This window comes from Sus scrofa, chromosome 6, assembly GCF_000003025.6.
Source record: "Sus scrofa isolate TJ Tabasco breed Duroc chromosome 6, Sscrofa11.1, whole genome shotgun sequence".
Classification (NCBI taxonomy): Eukaryota; Metazoa; Chordata; class Mammalia; order Artiodactyla; family Suidae; genus Sus; species Sus scrofa.
The window spans coordinates 138,728,044-138,742,425 of NC_010448.4; the positions used below are offsets into that span (position 1 = coordinate 138,728,044).

The 14,382-nt window shown below is 36.6% G+C and overlaps 1 protein-coding gene across 7 annotated transcripts in view; it reads right to left on the bottom strand.

Moving 5' to 3' along the window:
- LOC102164667 (serine/threonine-protein kinase TNNI3K) overlaps nucleotides 1–14,382 on the bottom strand; it is a 279,425-nt gene that overhangs the window by 93,274 nt on the left and 171,769 nt on the right. For all 7 annotated transcript variants that reach the window (XM_021096471.1, XM_021096470.1, XM_021096473.1 and 4 more), the window contains 3 exons: nucleotides 12,061–12,113; nucleotides 11,027–11,079; nucleotides 7,223–7,355 (listed from right to left, as the gene is read on the bottom strand). In XM_021096471.1, the coding sequence (XP_020952130.1) occupies nucleotides 7,223–7,355; nucleotides 11,027–11,079; nucleotides 12,061–12,113 (239 nt within the window). The remainder of the gene's footprint in view (nucleotides 1–7,222; nucleotides 7,356–11,026; nucleotides 11,080–12,060; nucleotides 12,114–14,382) is intronic.

Here is a 14,382-nt window from a genome sequence, read left to right on the forward strand (position 1 = left end):
GCTGACTAAGTCAGAAGCCTGGAGGTCATCCTGGACTCCTCCCTCTCCCTTGTGCTTCCACCTGATCCATTGGCAAGTCCTGTTTTAACCAGCCTCTCCTTTCTCTTCACTATCTTAGTCAAGACTTTCCATATTCTCTTCTAGATGGCCTGGTTTCCTTGCCTCTGTTTCAAATTTCTCCAATAGACCCTTTGCGATGCAGCAACAGGGAACATGGGAGTCTGGGGTTAATAGATGCAAACTACTGCATTTGGAGTGGTTAAGCAATGAGATCCTGCTGTATAGCACAGGGAACTACATCCAGTCACTTGTGATGGAACATGACGGAGGATAATGTGAGAAAAAGAATACGTATAAGACTGGGTCACTTTGCTGTACAGTAGAAATTGACAGAACACTATAAATCAACTAACTATCATGAAAAAAAATAAAAATCCTTTAAAAATAATAATAGAGTTGCACTATTGCCCTGCTTAAAATCCTGCAGTGACTTCCACTGTAGAAAACCATAAGGCCCTTCGCCTTGTGGCTCTAGTTTTACATTGACAGCATGTGTCTTGCTCCTGATGGCCTTGGATTCTCTGATTCATCCCTACTGAACTATCTGTGAATCTCTCATGCCCCTGCACCTCATGCAGACCGCTTTCTGCCAGGACATCTTCTCCACCTTCCCACTATTTACCTGTTAATTAGTACTCATCTTTTAAAGATGCAGTTCAGGTATCATCTACCCTAAGGATCCTCCCTGATATCCTTTCCCATCAGGAGTCTGGGCAGGAGATCCCTCCAAGGAGCATCCTTGGCGCTCTGCTTCTCTCTAATTGGTATTTACTCTGCTGATTGTACTTTTCTCATGTCCCCTCTGCACTAGGAGGGTCTGGGCAAGGCCTTCTTCCTTTGTTTCCCTCTTATGCTAGCATAGTTCCTGGCTAGATGAGCCCTTAAGGTTGGCTTAAGGTAAAAATAAGAGTTAATGTTTACTGAGTGCTCACTGTTGCCAGCCATCATTCCAACACTTTGAGGCAGGTCCTACTAATATCCCTATTAAAAAAAATAAAGACAGTGAAGTATATATAGCTTGGTTAAGCAGCAAGACTCATGCTGTTACACTTATGCCAAGTCTGTAGCCCGATAATGTTTTCTTAAAGATTGAGTTGATTGCCAATATTTAAAAATCTGTAGATTTCTAAACAAACACACAGAGATGAGTTGATATGGCAACAAGGAGCAGGCATTCCTATGTTTCCTAAACGGCACTGTCTGGCTGGCACAGGATAGCAGCAGTCCCCTTGAGTCAGAGTGTGTGATTTCTTGTTTATCACATTGTCCTGCATCAAGCATTTTCTTGTTTCCCTGACACTGTAGGCATTTGTTCTTGTGACCCTTTGGATGCTGCATGTGATGGCTTTTTCAGTTCTTTGTAAACTTGAGATTCTAAGGTTAATTTGAACATATTCTCTGTAAAGACCCTAACTTCAAGTTATTCTCAATGCATACTCATCCTGCAGAGGAGTCAATGCTAATATTTGCATTCTATTTATATATTTCTCCCAGGAGATAAAATTCTGCTAACTCCAGAAGGATGAGTCATGTGTAATGTTGCTACTCCCATAATTGATAACGCTGTCCCACACTGCAGTCATGGATTTGTTCCTTGTTGTAAATGGTTAATATGTAGCTTATACTGAATCCGATCCTTCATATAATTTATTGCTGAACATTTCGTAGATTACCTAACCACTGCAATGATATTAAGTCTCATCTTCTCATTTTTTGATACAAGGTCACTGTCTAGCTTTAAAAATTCAGCATCTACCATAAACAAATTCTTTTTTCAATAACTAAAAATTCAAATATCTTGGATATTGGAATCAAGTTATTTTCAGGCAAGTCTTTTAACTGTTTTATCATAAAATATTATCCCTCCAAAAAGAGTGAATACTTCCGAAAGTCCTGGAGAGAGGGACTCTTTATCTTTTCGAAATATTTTTTATAATTTAGCAATGGGTAACAGAGTAGAGAAAACTGCAAAAATGTATGAGTAAAATATGATAAATACTGTAATAAATGATAACTTAGGGCATAGAGGGGACTGCTCTTAACTGAATTTTGAAGAATTAAGGAAGATACTTTTGGAAGAAGGAATATTTACACTAAGATCTAAAAATAAATTAAAGTTAGAATGATTAAAAGTGGGGAGGAGTGTCTCTGAATAAACTAACTTGTGCAAAGACATGGGTGTGAGAGGAAATGTGCTATGTTGGGGAAATGAAATAGTTTGCTGTGACTATAATGTAGATGTGAGGCTGCAAGTGCCAAGTAATAGACTCACGGAGGAAAGAAGAAACATAATTATGGGGGGCTCTGTGGATTTTTAAGATTTTTTTTTTTAATCTTAAGAATAAAGGAACTTCATTGAAGGCTTTAAGTAAGGGAAGCCAGATGATCAATTTTGAGGGTTTAGAAAGCTAAATCTAGCTATAGTATGGCAATTGGTGAAAAATAAGATGGTGAAGAAAACTAGAGACAAAGATACCATTTAAGAGACTGTGCAGGATTCTACTTGTAAAATAAGGAAGTCACAGTGGAGAGGGAGATACCATGATAAGTTTGAGAGATATTTAGAAAGTGGATTGAAAATAAAAAAAGTGAAAAAAAAAAAGAAGAAAAGAAGGGATGAAAGGAAGAAGAAAACAAGGAAAGAAGAAAAGTCAAAGATGACTTTGAAGTTTTTCTTTGGGCTTCCTGGAGAATGAGAGTTTCACTCATGCACAGAATCATAGGAAGCCTTGACTGTATTACACTTTGTCCTTATTTTTCATCTCACAGTTGCAGAGTTTTCAAGTTACAAAGTTCAGTCACAGAATCATCTTATTTGATCCTCACAGTAATCTCTGTGGAGTCATCATTAATTGCATTTACCAAGGAAACTGAGCTTGTGAAAGAGCCTAGAGGCCAGAGGAAATGAAATGCATTCAAGGAGCAAAAGAAGGTTTGAGTGACTGGAGCATAGAAAGCAAAATGATAAGAGCAAGGTCAGAGATATTGAATCATGTAGCATCTTGGAGGACATATTAAGAACTTTGAGATTTAATCCTAAGAGTATGGGAAGCCGTACAATTATTTTAAGCTATAGTGACATAATCTGGTTTATATTTTTAAAATATCCTTTTAGTGGATGTGTAGGAATTGGAGAGGAAGAGACGAATAAAGGGAGAATGGTCAAAGAGATCTTGCAGTAGTTAAAGCTATAAAGACTGTAGTTCAAACCATAGTGACAGTTGATAAGACTTTAGATATAGATAGAGGTATATACCTTACCACTTACATTCAGTATGGTACTAGAGGTTCTTGCCTGTGTGAGAAATCAAGAAGATATAAAAGACAAATATATTTGAAAGAAATATAATTTTCTTTATTCACAGATAGTGTAATGATCTAAGTGAAAAATCCCAAAGATTGTACAAGAAAGCTACTTGAACTGAAAAGTTAATTTAGCACAGGGTACTAGGTTGTTATTTAAAAATTAATTATATCTCTGTACTAGCAAAGAACCATTTGAAATTGAAATTTAAAAAATAACATTAACACTAGCATCAAGAAACATAAAATACATAGAAATAATTCTAAGAAGGTATATGTAAGGTTTCTATAATGAAAAATACAAACACACTGATGACATAAATGGAAGACCTAAATGAAGGGAGAGATATACTATGTTCATCAACTGGAAGATTCAATTTGTATAAGTTGTCAATTCTTCCCAATTGGTCTAGAGATTCAATGCAAGTCAATCAAAATTCCAGCAGGATTTTTTTTTTTTGGTAGAAATAGATAATCTGGTTCTAAAATTTATATGGAAAAGCAAAAAACCCAATAGAGCCAGAGTAATTTTGACAAAAAGAGCAAAGTTGGAGGAATCGTATTATGTGATTTCAGAACTTATTAAAATTTATAAATATAGTGTTGTATTGACATAGGATAGACTTATATCAATGGAACCAAATAGAGTCCACACATTTATGGTCAATTATTTATTTATTTATTTTTGTCTTTTTGCCTTTTCTAGGCCGCTTCTGCAGCATATGGAGGAGATTCCCAGGCTAGGGGTCTAATTGGAGCTGTAGCCACCGGCCTACGCCAGAGCCACAGCAACGTGGGATCTGAGCCTTGTCTGCAGCCTACACCACAGCTCACGGCAACGCCAGATCTTTAACCCACTGAGCAAGGCCAGGGATTGAACCCGCAACCTCATGGTTCCTAGTCAGATTTGTTAACCACTGCGCTACAACGGGAACTCCTATGGTCAATTTTTGAAAACAGTACCAAAATAACTTAATGGATAAAGGCAAGTTTTGTTTTTTTTTTTTTTTGACAAATCATACTGAAAAAAATTGGGCATCCATATTAAAAAATAAATAAATTAATAAAAGAATAACAAACTCAACCCTCATCTTGTACCATTAAAAATAACTTAAATAGTCTTATAAATATAAAATCTAAACCTATAAAATTTCAATAAGAAAGCATGGGAGAAAATCTTTGTGTTCTTGAGTGAGGTACAAATATTTTAGATAGTATACACAAAATATTTACAAGCTTGATAAGACAAACTTCACTGAGATTTAAAACTTTTACTCTTTTAAAGGCATTGGTAAGAATATAAAAAGGAAAACCACAGACTAGAGAAAAATACTTGTAGAACACATAGCAGATGAAAGATTCTACCTAGAATCTAAGAACACTAGTAAGTATACATGATAATATGAAGAAATACTTCACCAAAGAAAGAGATATAAGCAGCAAATAAACATACAAAGATTATCAATATTAATACTTATTATATCAATATTAAATGATATCACAATTATTTACCATCATATACCTACTCAAATGGCTAATATTTTATTTTAAATAGACAATAAAAGGAGTTCCTGCTGAGGTTGTGGCTCAGCAGTAAAGAATCTGACTAGGATTCATGAAGATGCAGGTTTGATCCCTGGCTCTGCTCAGTGGGTTAAGTTTTGGTGTTGCTGTGAGCTATGGTGTAGGTCGAAGACACGGCTTGGATCCTGCATTGCTGTGGCCGTGGCATAGGTCAGCAGCTACAGCTCTGATTGACCCCTAGCCTGGGAACTTCCATATGCCATGCGTGTGGCCTTAAAGTAAATAAATAAATAAATAGACAATAAAAAAGTGCCAACAAGGATGTGGATCACCTAAAATTCTCATACACTACTGATAGGAAGTCGGAATAGTACAGATACCATGGAAAAACTCTTACCACATGATCTAGTAATTACTTATATATTCATCCAAGAATAAGGAAAACATCCACATAAAGACCTGAATTGTTCTGTCAATTTTATTCATGAGTCCCTGAATGAGAATAATTCAAATGATCATCAACTTGTGAATGGATAAATAAATTGAGGTATATCAATACAATGGAATATTACATAGGAATGAAAAATAATACATTACTGATAAATGCAGTAACATGACTCCTTTTATATGACTTTCTAGAAAAGGCAAACCTATAAAAACGTAAATCAGATCAGTGGTTACTAGAGGTTGGAGGTGAGAAAAGTGAATTGAGTCCAAAGAGTCACTGGGAAACTTTTTGAAGTGATGGAAATGTTCTATATCATGATTATAGTTGTTATTATACAAATGTATATATTTGTTAAAATTCATTGAATTATTATCCTAAAATAGTAAATTTTATTATATAAGTTCTATAACAAACCTAATTTTAAAAAATGACAATTGCAATAGTTTAAACTGTAAAGATAGTGGCTTAGCCAGGATGGTGGTAGATGATGATAAGCAGTGGGTAAATACAAGATGTACTTAGGATGTAAAATACACAGGAACAGGTGAATGGATTAACACAGGGGATGAGAGGAACAGACAAATCTTTATGAAAATTCCACAATATGCCTAGAATTTTAGTGGATTTTTTAATATGCTCATCAGTCTTACCAGAAAGCAAATTCTAAGAGGTAGCAAGCAGCAGCAGATCAGAAGAAGACATTACAAATAGCAATGTTCAAAACAGACTCCTTGCATTCACACTATAATAAGGGCCAAATCTCAATATTTAAAACTATGAAAGCATATGGAGAATGGTTAGGGTGATTAAGCACAGTGCATATAATTTGTGAAAAGCACTTTCTTAGATACTATGTAGAGTGTAATTAAAGACCATATGGTTTTATGGGGGAAATACCTTGAAAAGAGAGTATGAGGTATGATTTTGCTCTGCACATGAGTACTAATAAATACTCCGATCCTGGTAAGACTCAACTTATGAGTATCCATATTTGTAAGATTTGTCTTTCCTTACATCCCTATCAAAAGACTTTTTCTCTAGTGGTATATTGTGTTAGGGTGGCCACTTAAAGGAGCTTACAATATAATTCATTTAAAATTTATGATTTAATTTGAAAACTACTTTTCAAGCATGCTAGGTTCCAGGGAAGCAAAGTCCTTTATGGAGATTTCAATCTCATGGTGGATACAAGTAAGTAAACAATGTGACAAGACACAAGAGCAACCCAAGTAAAATGGAGAGAGAGATGCAAATAAAATTCACCTTAAATCTCAAATATCTGTACTTTTTCCCCATGATTAGATTTTCTGCTTCCACCTTATACATGTACACAGAGTATATGTATGTTATCAACAAATTTCAACAATAATATTATAGGCTCACTTACAGAGCTCCATTTTTGGAATGTATCTACTACGTAATACAACATTAGGAAAAGAAATTCTCCTTTCTATAATGAGAGATAAGCACAAAGCAATCTTAATAGCTTATTTTTTATGTGTTGCTTTCATCTCACCTGCATATGCACACTAAAAGGGCACTTCTGAAGCATAATCTCAAAAAAATATTTCATTGCCACATTATCTGCACCCATATTCCACATGACTAGATTCATCTGCTTGTTTTATTAACAACAGATAAATCAAAGACATAAACTTTAATAATAAAATATAACTACACTCTGTGTGCCTGTGACTAAAATCACATAGTTAGGTCATTAAGTTTTCTGGATTGGGCACAAACCTTTAAACAATTTGAGACTGTTTTTTACCTCTCACCTTGCCAATCCACTAAGAATAGGCATTTTGGGGAAAAGATGTTTCTTGAATTTGTGAAGATGCACAGAACTCTGGAAAGCAGAGCAACTTCAGTGGTAGCATGTCTTACCTGGCTTGAGATGAGCAAATGGAATTTCGCCAGTGAGAAGTTCCCACAGGCACAGAGCATAGCTGAAGACGTCCGCTTTGATGGTGTACCGTGTGCACTGTGTGAACACCTCAGGAGCCATCCAGCGGAGGTTCTGCAGGTCAAGAAACATCACACAAGTCATTTACTAAGGTTCTGGTCCTTTTACTGTAGAACAGTGCTCTTCTTGAGGATGTGTTTACTGTCCTTTCAATATTCTCAAAAATATAAATGTAAAATCACGTCAATCCTGTTGTCAGTGTGTGCAATAAGCTGGCGTGTTTATACACAAATGTGTTTACTGCTGCTGTTTAGCTTTGCAAAGGGAATTTTAAAAAAAATCATTGGAAGATCATGAAATCCATGATTCTTCCAAAAACATTGCATCAATATTAGTCACCATATAATCCTGCCTCTTATAAAATGATGATGCCAGCAGCAGCATTTTTAGTTTATCTCTGAGCATCTCTCCCCTTGGAAGCCTTACAAGCTTCTGAGTAGCCATCCATGGATTCATCCAAGAAGGCTATGCCTCCCTGGGGTTCAATCATGCCTTGTGGGATGAAGCTTCCTCTCTTTAGATCTTCAGGTTGTAATTTTAGAAAGTCACAAAATTAGACCCATAAATAGTGCCCTCATGACTGAGGAGAGAAAGGGCCTTAGGGGAGTGCCCAGAGTATTCCTATGAAGCAGATTTCTCAAGGGCAGGCTCAGGTCTGTCATATTGCCTTTGCCCAGTCATGTTATTTCTGAATGTTGTTTGTGAAATATTCCTGGAAGCAAGCCCATAAAACACATCAAGTTTCTCTGTAAAAGTTCTAGCCTCACTTTGATGGCATTATTTACATTCTTTTAACTTGCAATTATATATTTTTCATAAATATCAGTTTTCATTCTGGATCCAAATGCACACATTTGGTTTATTTGTGGTCAAGTTAGGAGATGAAAATTCTGTCTCCACCACAGACTATTTGGGAAGTTCTGGGGAAGTCCTGGACTGTAGACTCCTCAAGGGCAAAAGAGAGGGGCAGGCCCTTCCAGCTCTAAAACTCATGGCTTCATAATCGCATCAATTAACTTTGCCAAATACCTTCTTTTTTTGTATTCCCACTGAAGAAAATCAGTATTCTTTTATTACTTAGTGAAATTCTGTGTTTAGTGCTGCCTGCTGATAATTCTTTTGAAGTGTCTACATTATTTTGAAGTCATACATAATTGCGGCTTTCCAAGAATATCTTTATTCCGATTATGGTGCTTATATGCAATTCTTCCACATGAGCTTTCACATACCAAATAGCCTCCATTTCTACAGCAGATTATGTGTTGTGTCACGACATCACCTAAGTGGGAGTAGGCATACCGTATGCTCATTTTTCCCCCCCAGGGGGGTAACTGAGTAATTAGAAAACTTACATAAGGCCACATAACTAGTAAGAAACAAAATGGCCTTCAAAATAAATCTAGAGTAGAGGTGTGCTTAAAGACTCTGCTAGTATAAATGAATGTTACTTCCTATTGGTGAAACAATTCGATTCCACTCAACAAAAGGTTATTCAGTCAGAGAGCCTCAACTGGCTGTATTTTAGAAACACCTGGGGGAACTTAAAAATGATACATGTACCTAAGATCAACTCCAGGCCAATGAGATCAGAATTTCCGGGTATTGGATTCAGGTAGGTTGCTCTTACAAAGTTTCCATAGTGACATCAATGTGCAGCCATGATTGAAATCCAGTTAGCTACCTCTGTGTTACAGTACTAGGTGGGATCTGTGTGCTGTCAAAAAGGACTCACTCTTCCCACCTCCCTCATATCCTACCATTCTCCTCCTTGCTTATTCCACTCCAGTCACTCTGGCCTTGAACACATAAAGGACTCTGCTTCCTCAGAGCCTTTTCACTTACTGTTCCCCCTTCTACACTGCTCTTCTCCTCTCTCGGCTGCCTCTCACATAGGTCTCCTATCAAGTGTTATTTTTCCCTTTCGCTCATCTAAATGGCTCCCCTATCACTCTCTCTTCATATACTCTGCTTTGTTTTTCCTTCATAGCACTTATCACCACCTGGTATATATTTGTTAATAGGTTCAGTGTTTACCTTCTTCTATTGGAATATTAGCTCCATAAACACAAAAACTTTATTTTGTTTGCTGCAATACCCCCAGTTCCTAGAAGAATGTCTGGCATCTAACAGGGGTTACATAAATATCTGTTGGACAAATGAGTGAAATCTAATTGGGGAAACCAACATGCTTAATCCTACTTATAATACAACTTGGTCCACGATGTGGCTCCTACCTTTCTCTCTAACTTGGTCTCTTGCTTTCTTTTCCTCACATGTGTGTGCCAACAAGGCCAAGCTATTTGAAGTTCCCCAGGAAGGCTGGTGTTTCTCATCCTCCCCTGTGCCTTTTCTCATACTGTTGTTCACTCAGGCTAAATTTGATTTATTCCTATTCATTCCACCTGATTTCCTATGATACTTTGTCACATCACTATGACTAACATTAAGTCTTATGTGCTTATTATCATGATTTTCCCACTAGGAAATGAGTTACTTGAGATCAAGGACTAAGCTTTTATCAGTATTTTGAGGTCCTGGCTCTCTGTACAATGCTCAATACACAGTACGTCCTTGATAAATGTTTGTTGAATGAATAAGCGTACCACCTAGTGGTGCAAACAAAGTGCTACAAAAGCACGGAGAAAAGTATATGCGGAGGAGGTGGGAGAGGAAGTTTATGGAAGGCACTTAAAATGGATACAATTTCCTGGGCCATGAAAGATAAATAGACTTCCTCCAGGAGGGATGTGGTGAAAGGCAGAGAATGTGACACTGGTTGAGTCACAGGGCTGTGCAAGTGTCTGGGGAATAGTCAGATGGCTTGTAAGTGGGGGCACAGAGAATGTTTAATGGGAGAAGAAGGGCTCTGGGGTTAGATTTGGGAGTGGGGTATAACACTTCAAGCATCACTGATGGTTTACAGGAAGACATGAATTGTCAGAAGCCAACACTTGGCTGAGGTTGCAAAGAATGAACTGGAAGAGAGGATTAAAGCTAGAAGCCTGGAGCAATGGTCCAGAAAAGAGATGAAGAGGATCTGAGCTGAGGCAATGGTAAATGAGTTTGGGAAGAACTTTGAAAAGGAGAAGACATAGAAACAAACAAAGAAAGTGACTGAGTAATGTGTAAGCAGAAGCAAGAAAAGGAAGGAACAGGAAAGTAGTCCAAGCTTGGGTAATTAAAGAACACAGCTAGTCCAGAAAGAGAAGGGTAACTTTTTGTGGGGAGGGGGCAGGAGAAGGCAGATAATGAATCTAGTTACAGACATTTTGAGTATGTTTTTGTTTGCTTCAGATGATATAATTTATATTTTTCTTAAACATTAATGCTTGGTGTTAAAGTGGAAAGTTACGAATTGTTAATAGATGTGGGTAAACTCTGGATTTTATGGATACCTAATAAATGTTACCTCTATTACTTAATAAGGAGATCTAAACATCAGAGCCAATTATCTATGCCCACCATGTCTTTTTCAATTATATTTGAAAGAAATCCTGTTTTATTTTTCTGTAACATTTCTGAATATACATTGAATCTGTTTCTCTAACAGAGCCTTGGAATCATTCCTTGGGGGGCTTACTGAAAATAAAAACATAAAAATCCACCCCGCCCTTGGGACAATGACATTTATTCCAGTTAAAGCTGCTTTTATCTATCTTCCTCTCATGCTGGGTTTATACATTTTAATTGTTTTATAATTATAGAGAACAGGAGCAGCAGCATACCCCAGGTTGTTTTGTCATGTTGTCTTCATCCAGAGACTGCAGAAATCTTGATTCTGAGGAAAACAGAAAACAAATTCATTTTAAAGGAAGTATTTTAAAACCAAGGTAAAAGATTATAGCTAACATTTTGAAACCCAAAGAAACCTCTCCTATAGAATTCTTTCTTATTTTAATTTTTCTTTTCTGTTTATATTTCTATTTTTAAAAAATTTTTATCATAGGAGTTCCTGTCGTGGCTCAGTGGTTAACAAACCCGACTAGTATCCATGAGGACACGGGCTCAATCCCTGGCCTCGCTCAGTGGATTAAGGATCTGGTGTTGCTGTGAGCTGTGGTGCAGGTTGCAGGTTGCAGATGCAGCTCAGATCCAGTGTTACTGTGGTTATGGTGTAAGCCGGCAGCTACAGCTCAGATTCGACCCCTTAGCCTAGAACCTGCATATGCCACATACGCGCCCTAAAAAGACAAAAATAAAAAATATTATTATAGTTGATTTACAATGTTCTGTCAATTTCAGCTGTACAGCACAGCAAAGTGATCCAGTTATACATATATATATATATATATATACATTCTTTTTCTCATAATATTTTCCATGTGTTCCATCACAAGCAATTGGATATAGTTCCCTGTGTTATATACAGCAGGACCTCATTGCTTATATATACCAAATGCAATAGTTTGCAACTACTAACCCCAAACTCTCAGTCCATACCACTCCTTCCCCCTCCCGCTTGGCAACCACAAGCCTGTTCTCTTTGTCCATGAGTTTGTTTCTGTTCTGTAGATAGATTCATTTGTGCCATATTTTACATTCTACATATAAATGATATCATATGATATGTCTTCCTTTCTTTTAGCTGAGGATGTGAAAGAGGAAGAACTGAAAAAAAATGCTACACATTGAAATTAGAACTATTTAGAGAAGTAGAGCTGTAAGCGTGAAATCCATTTTCAGATTCATCATATAATAACAGCACCAATGAGGAATGAAGATACTGATGTTATTTGGGGATTATTCAAGGAAATCTCACCTCCAAAATCTGCCACCACGGCATGCCCATCCTCATAGAGAAGAATATTGTGACTGCAAGAAAAAGGAGATCTTGAATAAATGTTACTGTTTCCTAATCTGAATGGCCTCTTAAGGAAGAGGCTGATAGTCATCGTTTATTTACCACAGAGGCTCAATGACTCCCAAAAGGCAAAAAGGCGTCTCAGATTAGTGGCTTTGATTTTATTTTGCTAATTCAAAGGGAATATTTAAAAAATGTGATCATCTTATACCTCATTTTGAAAGTATACAAAGTATCCTACTTTAAATAAATCTTCTAAACTTGTCAATAAAACGCATTAGCTGGAGATGAGTTTTTCAGCGCTTTGAAGCTCATTTGCTAATAAAACGTGGCTTATAGACAACAGCGAAAGGGATCTGTGAGCATATCAGAGTCAGAGCAAGGTAATAAGCTTTCTGGAATCCTTCACAAAGGACAGTTTAAGGCAGGACCCAACATGAAGATAGTTAAAAAAAAAAAAATCTGTGGAAAATGTCTAGGTCACTATGTTCTAGCTAAAATCTCAGGACAAAGAAATGTTTTTAAGGCCTGTGAAACGAGTCTGGCTAAACTACTTTTTAAGGTCTTGAGGAGGAAAATATCTAAAGGTCATTCAAGCCTCCTTTGCAAACCAGAATTCAAGCTAGATCAAGGCCATCCTTTTCAAGAAGTGAATCAAGTCTGGGACAGTCCAAAGGGAGGTCATTCCTCCCACATACTGGTGAACTGAGTTGTGAGATATCTTACGAATAAATGTACAATGGCCCAAGATTTTTCTTATGAAAATCTTCTTACTTGTGAGTGTATCTTGTTGAATGCCTTTATGCTCATTTCACATTTGGCTTCTAAATGAACCATTTCAGCATTAGGAGCTCTCATTGGATTTCTTTTAGTGCACATAGGCCAGACTATGTTTATTTATCTGCTCTATTCTTAACTGTTTTGCTTCATGAACAAAAAAGGGAAAATTTTATTTTATTTTTTTAGTCCTAATTACGGTATGATATTGAACCACTTATATAAGTGATTTCAGGTACTAAGTTGAACCTTATACTAAAGTTACTTTTGACCGTCTCTTGTATCATCAATGAATTTTATTTCTGTGGTATACACTTAGTCCTCTTTTCAACTATTACAAAATCTAGAGTGTGTTCAAGGTCACTTTGCTTGGAAAAGCCCAATGCAGAAGAACTGAAGATGTCAAAATAAAAACCCCAAAGACATTCTCTTTAACTGTAAATTATTAATACGTGCTATGATAAAGACACTGTCGTGATAAAGAACTCTACAGCATCAGGAGCTCTCTGGAAGTGCAGATTCAACAAGAAGAATACATCAAAATGCTGTACTACTAGATTCCTTGAAGGATTTAGGCAAGTTTCTATACCACAACCCCTTAGCCTATCCAAGGATAATGAGTGTTTCATTTCATAGATATCATTAAAACACATGCTGAACATGGATTACCAATCAAATTAAATGATTATGTGTATAATATCCTATTCATTATTTTAATTTTAATTCCAATTAATTATCTAGAACAATGGTTATCAAAACGATTAGCAGCATATTCTCAATATATGAAACTGCTGCCCTAGTTAAAAACAGGGAAGGGCTCACAGATTCCCTTAACCTCTACCAAAACAGCAGTCTTTGAGGCAACAGCTTAAAACCATGGATCTAGAGAAGCCCCCAAATAAGTTCATGTCTAGGAAACATTTTATGTAATCATTTATTTGTTTAAATTTCTTCTAAAGTAAATACTTATACTACTAAGAAAAAGGATGCTAATACTAGCTAACTGGTGTTGGAGTGGTGAAGTATTTAACAAAATTTTACTCTTCTAGCAAAGAAACAACAGCCATTTTGGTCACTGGGTTGCCCAGTGCCTCATGGTATGAGAGGCAGGATGTCTCAGGATGCAGGGATTATGCTCATTGTTGTACCTCCAGCATTTTTAGCACATGCTTATTTCTGGCCCACTGCTTATACTCCTTACTGCATAGGTGTATCCAACAACACATTTTTTTTGGCCACGTCCATGACAGGTGGAAGTCCCAGGCTAGGGATTGAACCCATGCCATGACAGCAATCCAAGCCACTGCAGTGACAATACTGCATACTTAACCCACTGTGCCACAAGGGAACACCAATTTTTTGAACAAATAAAAGAAACTTAAAATAGACAGTCATAAATTTGGAAGGGTAAAGACTACATTAGCTAATCAGCGAGTATGTATTGAATACCACTTATCAATCTATAAATATTTAAAATTCACTGCTATGATTGGCAGATAAATT